Source organism: Branchiostoma lanceolatum, chromosome 6 (genome assembly GCF_035083965.1).
Source record: "Branchiostoma lanceolatum isolate klBraLanc5 chromosome 6, klBraLanc5.hap2, whole genome shotgun sequence".
Taxonomy (NCBI): Eukaryota; Metazoa; Chordata; class Leptocardii; order Amphioxiformes; family Branchiostomatidae; genus Branchiostoma; species Branchiostoma lanceolatum.
Genome location: NC_089727.1, coordinates 21,126,269 through 21,143,768, shown reverse-complemented (window position 1 = coordinate 21,143,768; position 17,500 = coordinate 21,126,269). Strand labels below are relative to the sequence as shown.

At 37.5% G+C, this 17,500-nt stretch overlaps 2 protein-coding genes across 4 annotated transcripts in view; both read left to right on the top strand.

Annotated features, from left to right (window-relative positions):
- Positions 1 to 477: 477 nt before the first annotated feature.
- LOC136437005 (uncharacterized) overlaps positions 478 to 17,500 on the top strand; it is a 28,295-nt gene continuing 11,272 nt past the window's right edge. The window contains exons 1-7 of one of the 3 annotated variants that reach the window (XM_066431419.1): positions 479 to 613; positions 2,000 to 2,077; positions 2,706 to 2,780; positions 3,760 to 3,810; positions 7,254 to 7,310; positions 7,720 to 7,836; positions 10,166 to 11,374. In XM_066431419.1, the coding sequence (XP_066287516.1) occupies positions 2,017 to 2,077; positions 2,706 to 2,780; positions 3,760 to 3,810; positions 7,254 to 7,310; positions 7,720 to 7,836; positions 10,166 to 10,209 (405 nt within the window). In that variant the 5' untranslated portion in view covers positions 479 to 613; positions 2,000 to 2,016 and the 3' untranslated portion in view covers positions 10,210 to 11,374. Of the gene's footprint in view, positions 614 to 1,375; positions 1,475 to 1,999; positions 2,078 to 2,705; positions 2,781 to 3,759; positions 3,811 to 7,253; positions 7,311 to 7,719; positions 7,837 to 10,165; positions 11,375 to 17,500 lie in introns of those variants that run through there. The other 2 variants (XM_066431420.1, XM_066431421.1) reach the window with 2 other exon arrangements.
- LOC136437006 (uncharacterized) overlaps positions 17,060 to 17,500 on the top strand; it is an 11,713-nt gene continuing 11,272 nt past the window's right edge. Inside the window, exon 1 of the mRNA XM_066431425.1 lies at positions 17,060 to 17,190. The gene's annotated coding sequence lies outside the window, so the exon portion shown is untranslated. The remainder of the gene's footprint in view (positions 17,191 to 17,500) is intronic.

Here is a 17,500-nt window from a genome sequence, read left to right as displayed (position 1 = left end):
CTGCTACAATTTTATCATGACACATGCTGGGTTCCCCCAATAAGGATAAGGGTCAAACAAGAACGGGATTTTAACTGCGCCGGCATTTTGATTACTGTATCCTTTGAGATATGTCACACACACACACACACACACACACACACACACACACACACACACACACACACACACACACACAAACAAACACACACACACACACATACAAACACAAAGATTTACACACAGGTATAAATAAATATATATACATATTAATACATATATATTAAGAACCATGTTAACATAAAGCAACCATTGCATAAAGTGACTCGTCTAGAATAAAAGGAGAAAGGCTTGAATAAAAAATTCTCAACTCACAGTTGAATAAGTCACAACTGGCGATCTGTAGAAGCGTACCTTGTGAGACAGCGGTGTGTGCAGGTCTTGAAACATCTGGTTTGACGGCTTACTAAAATGAGTCATTGTTGTAATCGGACTCTGCCGTTGGTGTTTACCCAGGTAGGTGTGATTAGATACGCTCAGTCTGGTCGGGGAAACGTTAAGTCCAGCACACATCGCTTTCTTCACAAGGTACGCTTCTACAGTTGGGGGATCGTCTGTAGCGACTGAATCAAGCGTGAGTTGGGATATTTTTCACGACTTCCTCCTCATTTACTAGACGAGTTATCTTATGCAATGGTTGTTTTATGTTAATATAGTCCTATATTATTCTCATACATTATTACAGAAGGGAGGGGGAGCTACACATTTCTCGGTTGGTTGCTCTTGAATAATAGCTATCTATCCGGGGCCAATTTCAGTTACACACAAGTATGCAGGCCAGTCTTCTTGCCCCTCTCCCACCTTTGAGTTAAATGACTTTAAAGATTAGAATGCATTCCAGCATAATTTTTTTTTTTCGTTTTATAAATTAGTTTTAGAACACCTTTGTGACTCGAAAATGTACCGATATGGCGATTCAACAGCTGACAGTCATTACTTCGCAGGGTTGATCTACAAAGTCAGATTGGCATAAGTCTTCTAAAACTGTCCCGGGTCAGACAACTCTAGGCTATTCCATGGTGATAATGGTTCGTTCTCACGACACAAAAAGGGTTTAATAAAACACGTTAAAATCACTTGCAAAGTTATTAGAAAAGTTATCAACGTTTTCCCCAACAATTATCGTGATGTTAAGAATACAAAACCATATAAAATACTATTTTATGACGACATCCAAATATATTCACGTTAGCAAGTAGAGATAATATCCGTGCTTGTGACAAGCACCAAAATGGCCTACGTCACTGCCACTCCCCCATTTTTGTGAAACAACAGGTTGAACAACGTGCCTACGTCAGTCACTGTTGTAATCGGAGTCTATGATTGGTAGAGGAGTCTACGGTTAGAGACGCTTTCTCTTGCCTGGGTACGCGTTGGGTCTGTTCGCAGCGCGCTCTGAATACCAGTTTTTACAAGACACGGTTAATCTTGACGCGTGAGTTGGATTGTATTTACGACGTTTTCATTTTATCTAAAAATAACAACATATGTGTTTGGTGTGTGTGTGTGTGTATGTAATTATGTGTGTGTATGTGTGTGTATTTGCATCTGTAGTCTGTTTGTTTGTGCCTGTGTCCATTCACTAAACACATTAACTCAAGTCATCCAAGAACGCCAAAAAAACTACTAACGGTTATTAGCAAACGTTGAATGACAGTGTCAAAACGTCGATCTGTTAACACTTGCTACATTGACACAATCATATCAAGCTTCGTATGTTGCCATTTAGTTTGGTTGTATAATCTGCTCTTATGGTGTTTAGAGTCCCTGTCTGCAGATTCTTTAAAGAACATGACTGCACATGCAAAGTTACTGTAAATTAGTTATGTCCGTAACCTACCTACCTTGCCTTAAATAAATAGGATTTTCAAAATAGTACACACAATATATGTTGTTTTTGAAATGGATATAAAATGATGGGCTTTGATTAGAAATGTGGTTCTTTCTATTTTTTTTCCAGAATAAAGGCTTTCAAACATGAGGGTTCTCGGCGTCATCGTGCTTGGATGTGTGGCACTCCTTTCTTCTTCCAGTTCAGGTCAGCTTCGAGCATTTTAAATCATCTAATCTATTTTTCTTTTACAAACTGTTCTGTAACGTCAATGTTAAAGGTATTGTATAGAAAATATATAAGGAATTTCCAATCTCCATCTCAATGGGAAAGCAATCCTGCGTGTCAAACTTTCCTGTTCTTGAGTTTCTGCCCTGACAATCCCTTGAGACAATATCAGCTCCTGTTCTAAAACAAATTGAATTATCTTGCCCAAAAAAACTGTCTTCACCTCAACGAGATACCAATTCATAGCTTGATGAATGTTGGGCTTGAAATATTCCGAATAGGATCCTGGAAACCTTTTATTTTCCTGTTATATGGTTTAATGGTATCTGGCTGATCAAATCGCACGGTAATAAATGGAATACAGAACGATCGTTCATAAATTTCCTTCCCCCATCACTCGTAATAGAAAATTAAAATCATGATATATCATTTATGTATAACCATTTGGAAGAAAAGCCTTTAAGTTGAAAAAAGAATTCAAGATGAATCTCATCTGTTCTTGATTTGTCCATCATCAACAACATTCACTTTCATAACAGAAAGGTTGATTGGTACCTCGTGATGGTTCTTTTAATACACTGAAAATGTCACTTATTACCTGTTTCAGCTCTCGGCAGTAACCAGAAGCAGGCGGAAGTGGTCGACAAACTGGAGAACAGACTTCTCCAGATATTACTGGCAGGTAACCAATAATAAATAAACCAGTAATAAATAAATAAACCAGTAACCTCAATGTGGTCTTGGGTTTTCAGCATCGCTTTGCACGGATAATGGCTGTTTCCTAACAGAAAAGAAGTCCATGCAACGAATGCTCGATCTATCCTATATTGGAAAGAAATAAGGTTGCATCAAATCAATGTTCATTACGTGCAGTATCTTTACTTTCCAGGCAGAGGTTGGTGGGGAAGATTGTGACCGTTTTATCAAACTGAAGTGAAGTGAACTTTATTGCTCAACAATCGTATCATATGCCCCGTTTTAAGTCAGCTCTCGGTGGACCCCGTGGGTGGACCCCCAATAAAACTATTTCCGCTACCCATGACAGCTTGCGGAGAATAGGGGCTCGGGGAGGGACTTTGACACATTTCCCAAAGAACTACTCCTTCTCCTTTGAGCCTGCGACATGGAGTAGAGGTTGGTGGGGAGGGCGGAAAAAAACGGGAATATGATAAAACGGTTACAATCTTCCCCACCAACTTCTGCATGGAGAGTGAGTATCTTGACAGACAGACATATTGGGAAACTAAAGAACGTGGTATTTATTCTCATTGATGCCAGTGCTGCTTTTTTTCAATTACTGAAGAATGATGGACAAGGCTACCATCAATCGATAAACAATTATTATCGTCTATTAATATATTGTTTAAAGTATTATTCTTTGATGAAAAATTGTGCTTCGAGCGTAATTTTTTTTGTTGTTGTTGTCGTTGTTGCCCGTACATTATCTGTAACTGTCATTAAACGTGTTCGCGACAAGCATTTCCAACAAATATTACTTTTACCTTGCATCGAGTGAAGAGTTTGATAATAGCACAAACTCCATGCATGTTGTGAATGCTGAAAGCCTACTATTAAAGAGTTGAAAAATAACACACTAGTACAAAACAATAAGGAGCGTTGATTTAGATTATAGATTCATAATTATTGTTCATTACATACAGCTGGTGACAAGGAAGGGCAACAAGACCTGTCTGAGTGGAGGAATCGTGAAGGTGGTAATAATCTCATTTTCTTCTTCAATTTTTCGTTTTTACTATTTGAAAGTTAGCTAACAAGTACGGACAAACGCAAGCAAACTGATATTAACCCCATCAAACAAGAAAAATGATTCAACTAGCAAACACACATTGTACATATTCTGTTGAATCGATGCATGTTATTTCAATTACCATTAAGAGAAATTAACATAATAAGGACAATCATATTCAATAACTAGTATTTGCTAGTATGTAGTAAGTGTAAATCACAGTTTCAATTATTCTGTGTAAATTATGATAAGCAGCATTGAAAATTCGCAATACGAATAATCAAGAAGGGGTCAATCCACAAAGCTAAACCGACAAATAATGTCAGCAGTAAAGATCTCCGCAAAGACATGTAACAAAGATACCAATGTGCTATTTCAATATCAGGGTGCGCAAATAGCAAACTGCATCGTTATAACATTCGTACGTTGATTTTATAACATCGTAATGATATTTAACAAATAAGCTATCCAAATCCAATTAAATCTCAGACAATCATGACGCTTGTTGGTAGATAGATGTTAAGTTACTCATATTATGACCTGCCAAAAATTAGCAGAAAATTCATATTATGCAATTGACTTAAAATGTGTATTCAAAGAGAAATATAAGCCTTAAAAAAATGTGTCAAAATTGAAATAAAAATATTAGTAGCATTTTAACCCTCAAATACTTTATTTGCTGCTGAAATGACTGAACGGGGTCAAAAATTACCCCAGAATGTTTTGTTCACTGAAATCTTCCTTTTCACTTTTTCTGCTAATTGTTATCCGTATATTGCTTCATCAATGTAAGAGGAATGTTTTGGCATGTTTAGGTTTGAATAATTCCCATCCTTTGGCATAATTTATGCAAAAAGATCAGAAGGACCAGTTTTTGATCTCAATTTAGACCGGGAGGGGATTTTTGAGGCCCACGCACATTTTCATGTTGCATAACTCCTAAATGGCTCAATCTAGAGCCACCCAACTTGGTGACTTTTCATAAAATGTCATTCACAAATATTTCAAATCAATAAAGTAAGTTCATCGTTTTTCGTGTTGCCATGGCAACGAGTGTTTGACGAGGCATATCTTTAAAAATCTGCTAATTTCAGTTCAAACAATGACGTTTTGAGGCTTTTTAGGTACACTACATTAATTTTATTTACTCACATTGTTATCATCATGTATCATATAATGTAACTCTCATGATTTAGCGTTGATATCTTAAACTGATTTGATGACGTCATCGGTAAAAAATCCAAGATGGCGAGTAGAATCACTTATAGTCAATTCCACATGTGTGGGTGTTTGTTGCCTTTTTTTCTTACATTTGCAAAATTTTTGTAACAATCTAAGGGAGATAACTCAGATAAGTAACACTTTCCAACACTTAGTTGATGTTCTAAATAGTTTCTGTCGCGTTCCAACATGTTAGACAAATTTCTAACATTGCACATGTTATTATTTTTTTTCGGAACAGTTGCAACATTGATTCATCATTTGTTCCTGCATGTTTCAACATTATACGACCATGGTGTAACTGGGTCAGTGGGCTGGGAACAGGGCATTTCACACATCCCTTCAAAGTATAGGTGCCATGCTTAGACACCTCAGGACAAAGGTCCAGACGTGAAATCTGAAAATATACAGAGGCAGACAATAGAGTGCGATTAGCAACTACTTTTTTGTGGGCAATAACCCAAATCTACTATTTGAATAATGATGCAAATTGTTGGAACATGTTCCAACAGTGAAACAATCACATAAATGTTTAAAAATTGTTCTAGATAAAGAGATATTTGTGCAAATACTTTCAAAATATTTCCAAAATATATAGATAAGTTCAAACCTGTTCAAAATTTCATTATTGATTGTTTGAACAATTTAGAACAAGTTTTTTACTAAAAAAGTCTTTTATCTAAAATTGGTCAAACTTCTTACCAATATTATCTGAAAACCCTCTCGGTTACACGGAATTGACTCTAAAATAACGTCATTACGACATCATGTTAGGTCATAATGAAACAAAATGTATCATGCTCGTATTACTAGTATTTTACACGTGCACCATCCTCTGAAAATGTGGTGGTCATACACTGAGTAGTTTAGGAGTTACAGAAGGTAGGTCCCAAAATAGCAAATTATTTTTGTTGGGGTCAAAAATGACCCCGGTCTGACACAACAGACGTTCCTCTATGATATTAACAGTATTGTGCCAATCTCCCTAGAAGACTAGGAGAGGTTAGAAAATATTTGATGAAGGTTAGACATCCAGGTAATAAGATACGCCAAAAAAATACTCAAGCAACTGGATAAGATTTTGAAACAGTCAGACGTTTCAGACAGTATCCACTGTCTTTCGTCAGTGACTAACGATAGGACTGAGAACACCAGGTTTTATACCAAAACTCTGAATAGATATGTTAATGAGGTAAAGACAATTTAGGATGTCTTGAAGTAGTCTTTAAAAAGAAGATTAATTCAAGACAAAGTTTATGCCAATAGTTCAATTAGCTACTAAAAGAAAGGTACAAGGAACATTGCAGAAAGAGCGCTAACCGCTACTCCTCTGCCATTAACCACCATCTAAAACACAACCAGGGACACTTATTCAATCTCGAATCCACGGACATCCTAGATCGTGAAGAACGCTTGTTCGAACGGGGAAATAGAGAAGCAATATATGAGAGGATGTACAACCCCGCCCTCAACAGGAAAGGGGGTCTACGCGTTCAACTTTCAGGCACCTGCACTGCACGAAATGGCCTCGTATCCCGGCGTATACGTACAGGGATTCCTCCGGAAATATTCCATATCCCGGTGCGGATTTAGCGTATCCGTTATAACTTACGGATACGCTAAATCCGCACCGGGATATGGAATATTTCCGGAGGAATCCCTGTACGTATACGCCGGGATACGAGGCCATTTCGTGCAGTGCTGGGATAATGCACTGCCCACCACCCCCCACCCCCGGACAAGCAACATTTAGTTACTGTACTAGAACAACAGTAGCTAATTGAACTATTGGCATAAACTTTGTCTTGAATTAATCTTCTTTTTAAAGACTACTTCAAGACATCCTAACTTGTCTTTACCTCATTAACATATCTATTCAGAGTTTTGGTATAAAACCTGGTGTTCTCAGTCCTATCGTTAGTCACTGACGAAAGACAGTGGATACTGTCTGAAACGTCTGACTGTTTCAAAATCTTATCCAGTTGCTTGAGTAATTATTTTTGGCGTATTTTACTGAACAGTTCGGGCATCGAATGAATGATTGCAAAATAGCTTGACCTGCTTAAATGTTGTTAATTCCAACATCCCATTAGCCGCCAAATAAGAATTGATACACGGGCAGCTGAAGTCATCAATCAACCTTTCATTTAGATATTACAATTATCCGTTACTATCATTTACATACAGCTGGAGGCGACAACAATGAACAACAAGACCTTTCTGATCATGAGATGGTGAAACGAGGTAATTTTTTTTAAACCGGTCGAAAATAGGTTTTTAAATACAGACACAGCGGTGACACACTGAATCTTAGGTAATCGAATCAGTCCAACTTTCAATCAAGAAAAATAATTAAACTAACAGAAAAATATTGATACATATGCTGCAAAAAATGTAAGCAAGCAATCATAACAACTTTGCTATCATGTTTATTATTTCAACAAATAATTGTTGCGTATACAAGTTGCAAAAGGCAGCGATTTTTGTCGCTAAGAAGTGTTTATTTATAAATCGAGGTTTTCAACGCATAACTCATGATTATCAATACTTATAACCTACACTAGATTTGTTCTTATACCCTGACAAATCAATAAAACAGCAAATAATACGAAAATACAAAAGAGCTGACAGAACCCGGTCTATGCCTTTTCAGGGTGCCGCTGGATAGGTACTGGTCCGTTCTGCTACCCTCGCGACTGTAACTCGTGGGAATACCAGGCCGAGTCTTCACCTTGCGAGGCAGCTGGCATCAAGAAAAAATGCTGTGCCGGTGAGTCAACCGCAAGCAATATTGAGATATATTCGGAACGCATAAGGCATAGTGGGCAACGGCTAGTTGGGCATTCTTAAGTATTACGTACATTTATGAACATCCGGTAACGGCAGGACGTTTGGCCCACAGCCCAGCGGTCCTGTGTTTGAATGCCCACAGCCCTGTGGTCCTGTATGTGAATCCTGTCAGTGACACTGTGCCGAGAAAAAGTATAATAATATGACGTTCCTCACTGCACACCGGAGTAAAATGGGTACCTAATTTGGTTGTGGAGGTAAAAAGCGGTGAAAAAACAAGGTTAGTCTCCGGTTTTCGATACCGTCCCCCAGACACATAGGATAACACCCCCACTGTCCTTACGGAATAAAAAGGCAATGGAACCCCCTAGCTTGGACCACACAAGAAACCCACTGTCCCTACGACCTACACGACCTACTGACGATCGTTGAGCTCAGTAACTCTGAAACAAAGTTAGCTCGAGTGCCTTTTGTTCCGCCTGATCTTCACGCCTTGAAGGGCATAAGAAACCAGTGACATCAACATCAAGAAATTTCCTGAAATTACATAAAACATAATACTATTGTTTGATAACATAGACATTTTTACAAAATATTCACACTCACACTGAACCAGAGATACCAAAACAGGAGGTTCCTCCACAGTACGTTAAAAAATAGCAAGGGGACCAGGAAACTAATCATTTTGAGTATTTATCAAGATTTATCCTCATGCAAAACTGTAAGACAATTCACTGATCCCCTCTTAAGTTATCTTAATCTTATTAACGAACTAGAGTTCCACGACAAAATACCTTCGCCGAATGATTTTAACCTTTATGAGTGACGTATTATAGGAGTGTTTCTCATCACTTATAAATCATACCAGTTGATTGTCTTAAAATATGAAATGTCCAAAGTATGAGGTAAACAAATGATGAGCTCAACTAAGAAGGTTATGCTAATATTTATCATCAATAATGCAATTAGCATAATTTGATTCACACAACTTCCCGATGCCACAAAAAAGTACTAAATTTATGAACTTGCCATCATTTGCCAGTGTGGAATTATAGAAGTTACTCGTGAAGTATGCAAATTAGACCCACATTTGCATATTTCTATCTATCAACATTCCTCTCTTCCTCAGTTACAATTTGAATAGTCATATCATGGAACAAGGCGGATTTTTAAGTTGCCTCATTAATTATGTAAATGAGGATCTCATTTGCATAATTATCGTCCAATCATACTAAGCATCACACAAGCTATCTACATACCAAAAATCATGACCATTCATAAATGACATCTTGTTATAGTATGTTCTCATTAATTATGCAAATGAGGTCTTAATTTGCATAGTTCATAACAAGTAATATTTCTCTTTCTCTTCCTGAGTTACATATGTCACATGTTTCGGAGTCCTATAATGGAATTTGGCGGATGTATAAACTTTCCTCATTAATTATGCAAATTAGATAGTGATTTGCATAAGAAGAAACTAACCATGTACATCATCACTCAAGCTATCTACTTACCAAAAATCAAAACCATCCATCATGCCCTTCTGTTCAAAATCATCTTTATTGCAGAGGTAAAACACAAAAGACACACTTTTAAAACCAACCACATACAAGATGAAGTAATTAAAAACCTAGGCCGACCCCTTACTCAGATCAATACAAATCTGGAGGGTGCAAGGTAAAAATTATTCCCTTTCAAAGTCAGACGCAAAACCTGCTCCTGCAGTTCCAAAAAAGCCGCTAGGGGCCCAAACCCATACCACTTACTCCCTGTCCAAAGATCTATCTACCACTTAGCCCATAGCATGTCCAGAACGCGAGATATCAAAACAGGAAGTTCCGCTGCAGTACCATTAGAAGCCGCTAGGGTGCCGAAAATCTAATCGTTTTTAGGTTTAATCAAAACCTACAAACATACCAAATACCAAAACAATCTATCGAGGCATTCTCGAGTTATCCTAGTCCACTACAGACACACACACACAAACGCTACCCTCTGCATAACCTTCTCAGCGAAGGTAACAAACACAAAAGCAAAAATACCATGTACGCCCCTGAAAACATAACCTTCTTAATGAAGGCAAATTAACATGGCTTAAAGAAGTCGTTCTGAAATATGACAATAATTGAATAAGGCTAGCTGTACTAACAAAGGCAAAATATTGTTTAGAAACGAATTGAAAACGTTTTTCAAAGTGCGATGAGAATGTAATGATGTAGTAATCTCGATAACAAAAATTGTAATAATTGTACAATATAGTTCTTTTTTTGTTGGATATTCACAAATGTTTCACTTTCTTTTCACAGGCGCCGACCCAGCTCACAGTTTCGTTCCTGTTAAAGGCAGATAAAGGCACACAATGTCCTTTTAATGACAGATTGTTTTCCCTTAATGTTTACATCTGCTGGGATAGAAGTTGACGATCTGTAAGGAGAATATTCCATAGTTTTATTACCACTTATTCAGCTTAAGGCACACAATGTCCTTTTAATGACAGATATTGGTTCCCTTCATGATACAACAAGACTGTCATGTAAGTTGACGATGTGCATGTAGAAGATGTTATAGTATCATTGTTATTAATATCATTTATTCAGCTTAAGGCACACAATGTCCTTCAAATGACAGATTGTTTCCCTTAAAGTTTACAACAAGTCTGCTGGAGGAGTTGACGATGTGGAAATAGAAGACGCCATACCTTTTATTAATTTATTGTTGTTAAGCACCATTTTTTCAGCTTAAGGCACACAATGTCCTTCTAATGACCGATCGTTACCCTTAATGTTTACAAAAAGTCTGGCATAAGAGTTGACGATGTGCAAATGGAAGATACAATAGTTTTATTGCTTTTTACTATCATTTATTCAGCTGGAGGCACACAATGTCCTTCTAATGACATATTATTTCATGACATATATGTTTGATTGAAGTATTTTACCAGATCTAATCAAGTAAATATTATCCATTAGTAACTTTAAGTTAAAGTTAAACCCCGGTCTGTACGATTGAAAGTTTAACACTTACAAAAGTAAAGAATGTAAGGTCTGTACCATCTGGGGCCTAAGGAATAGCTCATACCCTGAACATTACCTTACATCTAACTCCTGTAAAGAAGACCTTATGATCTATGTGTGAATACAGGTAGCACAAAAACACTGCATTGTTTTTTTGTTTTTTTTTTGTCCCTGGTAAAACTTTTATTTGTACAACAATGATGTCAGCTGATTTGTAAGATTATGCTCTCTAAGATGAACAAAAAGTATGTTGAAGAAGTTGTAATGCGTAAATGACTACAGAATGTCTGCTAGCTGACCAAATGGACTTGTCATTTATAATCACATAATCATTTATATGTTTGAACCAGCAACGGAAAGATGTGGTAATAAAAACGATCATGCGAAGGAAAACCTCTAAAGCAGAGTAATGGTAATTAAGTTACATCGAGATTGTTCAAGTGAACAGAAGACAAAACAATTGAAACCATTGTTGATATCAAGTCTGTAAAACTTAAGCAGGTACGAACACTGCTTTATCTGCTGTTTTTATTGTGACTGTTGATGTTAATGAAGTTTTCCTTGTTTCTGTGCGTGTATCTTTTAGCATGAAACGTGAAAAACGTTCGGCTCTGTGAAAAATAGATATCGTTTATTATCATATAGCCAGGTGACCCAAACCAACAATTAACATTGAGATGTGTTTCTAATAATAGATATCTTTGGTATCCGAGTTTTGCCCAATCACCAGCCCCCTCCCTCCAGTAAACGGTATATAAGACCAACATTTGCAAGGCAAGGTATGGTATATGCGTGATGTTAAGACTACAAGAAGTTGGTATTGTTATACAACTTCGTGTTACATTATGATAATATCATATGTTTTCATCGTAAAGCCGAAATTGGCATAATCACTCAAGATTCTTCATTCCTTATAGCACCGCCTTGGGCGTTTTTGTTTTCCGTTAAACATTTTTTCATTGATCCATAATGTTTTCTTCGAAGCCAAGGTTAGAGAGAACTGAAATCTTATTTATACTTTTGCATATAAGGTTTAATTGCCGAGAAAATCAGCGGAATTCCAAAAAGCGAGAATTTAAAAAAGAATCTGTGCCAATTTAAATCTTACTGTTTTACTTCAGAATGTGGAACATTTACGATTTTTGGTCACATTTAGGATTATTTGACTTAAATCATGCATTAATTTTGTTCCAACTCGAGCTCATCTTCTAACATAACAAAATATACAGGAAAATCATAACATACGTAAAGTTTGGGGATTTAAAAACTACAAATGAGCTAATTTCGTTTCAGTTTGTCAATACTCTTTATATCAAATTATTTTTTTCATATCATATGCTTTTTATGACATGTCGTACAGTTAGCTTTTGCAGGCTTTAGGTTCTTGGAATACCTCAGAGAGCCTCGGCAATCTGATATCCTCCCTTACAGAGAAAAGTAGCCCTTGACTTGAAAAATTATTTAAAATAAATAACTGGAACTTCATAGTCAAAAGATCTCCATGGCATATGGAAATTTATGTAGTCGAGGAAAAGCAGCATCGTACCTGGCAAAACATTCGACAAAATATGTTTTGGCCTACATAATTTCCCTGTTTTTATCTCCATGAAAAATGGAAATATTGTTTTGGATGTTTCAGTCTGTCTGTTTGTCTGTCTGTCCGTTTGTCTGTTTGTGTAATTCCGGAGTACTCTAGTCAGCATAACTCAAGAGCATCTTGATGGATTATGATGATATTTGGTATGTGGACGGGTGATGTGAAGCCGAAATTCAAAAGTCGATTTAGGGCCCCCTGATATGTGACCTTGGTACTGCAGCAGAATTTCAATTTTTGTATCTTTTGACCTGGACGTGCTGTGGTCTTGATTTTTGGGTGGCAGATAGCTTGTGATATAATAAAAAAGTGATGTAGGTTTGGGCCTCCTAGCAGCTTCCTTTGGAACTGCAGGGACGTTTTTTAAATCTTCTAAGGAGACTAACTGAACAAAGGAACAACAGATTTCTATGATATTTAGTATGCAGGTGGCTTAGACAGAGATATACATAATGAAATACAAATTATTCTCATTGTGACTTAATTTACATAGCTAATTAGGAAAATCTATATTTGCAGTGTTTTCCATTATCAGACTCAAATACATGTAATATATGTAGTTTATGGAATGTTGAGCATCAACAGATATCAATTATGCAAATAAATTCCTAATTTGCATAATCAATGAAAAACCACCATAATTAATCTAATTGGAAAATTATAGGAGTCTCAGTATTGCAACATGTGTAAGTTCGATAAAGGTGTTTATTCCAAAGCATATATTATGCAAATGTGTAAGTCATTTGCATGAATAGAATTGTTCATGGAGATATGAGGCCGTGGAACTCCTGTTTTGTTACTGTTTTTTTATTCAATATTCAAACGTTTTCTGGTGTTTAGACCTAAGGCTCTTGCCATGGAGACCCACACGGTTTGGACGCAACCAATTAGTGAACGACGTGGAGTTTAACAAGGAGGTATCATCAAACGTAGCAAATAGCTCGTGTCGTCTGTTGCATAAAGATGGCACTGGCAATTGAATCAATGGCATGTTGTAGCTAAGAAAGCAAGTATTGGTGATGGTGTCCGAATTGGCGACAAGACCCAAAATGGCATGCGTTCGTGTGCCACTGCCGCCCGCTCTGCTAGTAGAACAACTGGTTAAACAACTCGGCCATGTCAATCATTGTATTCGGACTCTGTAATTGGTAGATACTTCGGGGAGCTACCATTAGAGGGTTTTACTCTAAACGGGGTAGATTTTGCCAAATTTCTCCTCTCTTTTCAATCTGACTTAAAATACCTTCGTCAAGAAGGTTACCTTGGCATGGAGATCCAAGTGTACACGTTTTTCAACAGCACTGATATAATATGTTTTTTAACAGTACTTATATAATTAGTTTCAGAAACAGTCTTCACAGCAGTGCTATCATATCTTACCTCAGCAAAGGCACCGAGAGACACCATATTTTGTTCTATTCTGAAATAACGTTCTAGTTTTCGACATTTTCCAGAGAAGAGATAATGCATTTGCAGCAAGCCCAAAAAAATGAACTATGACACCGCCCTTCCCTGAAAAAACTGGTTTATCAGCTTAGTGACTCATTGTTAAATGACTCCGCAATAGATAGTTACCCAAAGAGCTGTAGATATGGAGACGCTCTGTTTCGCCAACAATAATAAATTTGCCACTCTGATCATAGTTTGCGCACATTCCTAGCCATGTTTCCTCTATCTCCTTTTTTGGGAAAAGAAAGCCCTTATAAAGGAAAATGACACATTTCACATTTAGTTGGAAGGTAAAGAGATATATGCAGCTATAGTGTAATCCATGGATCTGCGACAGTTCTCGGATTCATTTCTTACGCTCAATACCTTTCGTCGTTACTGGCTTTCCAAAGGACTTCACGTCGGTTGCTGATCGAACTAAACTAAAGCAGATTGTGACTTGAGACTTTAGTGGCTCTAGATATCGAGTGTCTTGATTCTGTACTTATTGTAGAATTCCTTCGATAAATTATAGATGGATAAATATTACAAATTGAGGCAAGCCCAAAACATGAACTATGACACCGCCCCTCCCTCTCCTCTTGAACCAACTGGTTTGACGGCTTACTAATACGAGCCATTGTTGTAAAGGGACTCTGTCATTGTCAGATACCAAGCTGGGAGACGCTCTGTCTAGTCGGGAAAAGTTTTGATCTACCTGTAAAAACCTCACTCAGAAGAGACGTCTAAACAAGACAAGCTTCTACAGTTTCTATATCGCTGTAGTCACTGCATCAAGCGTAAGTTGTGTAGTATTTTACATACCTTTCTAATTTTATTTCAGACCCCGAGCGAGTAAAAATCAACAGGGTTTGATAGTGTCGTTCTGTAAGTTTGGTTTTAACAAGCCTGCGGTCTCAGTTCGCCAATGTTGATTAGCAACACATTTCCAATCTGAAACCCGCTTATTTCCCAACCGATTACTCGCGAGGGGGTCATAAATATTCAAAGGGTTGATAATCACCCCTTGATACTTCAATTTTTTGTGGCGTCGTGTGTCGAGCATAAATAAGCACAATTTGATAGTGGCTTTCTGTGAGTTTGGTTTAACAAGCCTGCAGTCTCAGAATGCCGATGTTGATTAGCAACACATTTCCAATCTGAAACACACTTATTTCCCGACTGACTACGCGCGAGGAGGTCTTATATATTCAAAGGGTTGATAATCACCCCATGTTTTAGAGTATCTTGTTTTGTAAATTCTCTTCTAAACTTAGTGTGGAAATCCTTCCCTATGTTTTTGTGCGTGTCTGTGGGTATGTGTGTGTTTTGTGTGTGTGTGTGTGTTGTATGTGTGTGTGTGTGTGTTTGTGTGTGTGTGTGTGTGTATGTGTGTGTGTGTGTGTGTTTGTACGCTTGGGCGCGCGTGTGTTTCTTTTTGATAGGAACAGATCCTTATAAGGTGGTCCCAGGAAGAAATTACTGAGAAAAAAATTACGCTTAGAGTTCAAAGACCCAACCATTCTAAAAAAAATACTTACGAGGGACGGGGGCTCCACCTTGATCGGTAGTTTGAACTGTATAAAATCTGCCTACTAGATACATTTATAATTATAGCTTCCCTTCAGTCAAGCATTCTTAACTCCACTCGTACTCCCATTAACTAAATTAGTTGATAATTTAAAACAGCTTACCACTTCTTTTCAGATTGAAGGAAAACTTTGTTAAATTCCGTAGTGGTCAACCAACGACCCATAAACTTTTATCACATTATAAGAAATGTTATGAATGTAGCTTTTATCTTAGCAATCGGGTAATGAACTGAGAAAGGTGCAGCTCCTCTCCCTTTTCAAAGAATGTACTGTATAAGGGCTCGTGTCTATGTATTGTACAGGGCATTTTGCAAACTTTCCCGTTTTTCTTTTTTTTTTAATCAATGTAATATTATCTTCGCCAAGGCCATGTTTTCCGACATATCTGTGTATGTGTGTTATGGTGTAAGTGTGTGTTTCTGTGTGTGTATGTGTGAATGCGTGTGTGTGTGTGTGTTTACTTTGTTTTTGCAAAATTATATAAAGGTCAGTTTCGTTAGACGTCCATCAATTCTTCCGCTGCTTTTTAGGTAAATTCAAAATTGTCCTAGTGAGAAATTGAACAGGGAAAGTCAACCTGCGCATACGGAGACCAAGCCATTGACCAAAAATTCTTACCGAAGGAAGGGGGGCTACACCTTTTTCGGTTGGCTGCTCTTGAATAATACCTACCCATTCGATGCAAATATCACACTGTCACACAGGTATGCATGTCTTTCTTGTCGTACACTCCCCCTCTTTTGTGTTAAAGTACGTACAGAAGGGAGGGGGGCTGTACCTTGATCGGTTGGCTGCTCTTGAATAATTGTTATCTATCCTATTTAAACACCACACTGCCTTCCATTTATGAATGTCAATTTTGCTCCCCCTCCCCCTGTTCTGAGATAAGTTCCTTTTTTTTCTAAATCGGACAATATTCTATTTCCTTTAAGTTTTAAGTCAGATTGTGTTTAACAATCAATGATATCTGAAATTAATCTGAGTCAGGGACATTTAAAGGCTATTGCAGCTAGATAATGATATTGACCTTTTCGATGCAAATATCATACTGTCACACAGGTATGCATGCCTCTCCTGCAGTCCCCTCCCTCTCTTTTGAGTTTAAGTACTTAATGAAGGGAGGGGGCTGCACCTTGATCGGTTGGCTGATCTTGAATATTTGCCATTCATCCGATGTTAACACCACACTATCTTACAGGTATGAATGTCAATTTTGGACATTATTCTATTTCGTTCTATTTTAAAGTCAGATTGTTTTTAACAATCCGTGATATCTAAAATTACCCTGAGTCAGGGACCTCAAAGGCTATTACGGCCGGATTATGGTTTGTTACATGACATGAAAACTTGATGTTCTTAGAAAGGTCTATGGAAGCATTTTCAGATATAATCACTCTCAAGAATTAGTAAGACAAATTTCTTTTCCATGAAGGTTGGCCTTGGGGGTAATGCAGTTGTATGATAATTTTGCCATAAGAAGGACACCACCCCTCCCTCTTCTCTTGAACCAATTGGTTTGACAGCTTACTAATAATACGAGCCATTGTTGTAAAGGGACTCTGTCATTATCAGATACCAAGCTGGGAGACGCTCTGTCTAGTCGGGGAAAGTTTTGAGCTACCTGTAAGAGAGTCACTCAGAAGAGACGTCTAAACAAGACAAGCTTCTACAGTTTCTATATCGCTGTAGTCACTGCATCAAGCGTAAGTTGTGTAGTATTTTACATACCTTTCTAATTTTATTTCAGACCCCGAACGAGTAAAAATCAACAGGGTTTGATAGTGTCGTTCTGTAAGTTTGGTTTTAACAAGCCTGCGGTCTCAGTTCGCCAATGTTGATTAGCAACACATTTCCAATCTGAAACCCGCTTATTTCCCAACCGACTACTCGCGAGGGGGTCATAAATATCCAAAGGGTTGATAATCACCCCTTGATACTTCAATTTTTTGTGATATCGTGTGTCGAGCATAAATAAGCACAATTTGATAGTGGCTTTCTGTGAGTTTGGCATAA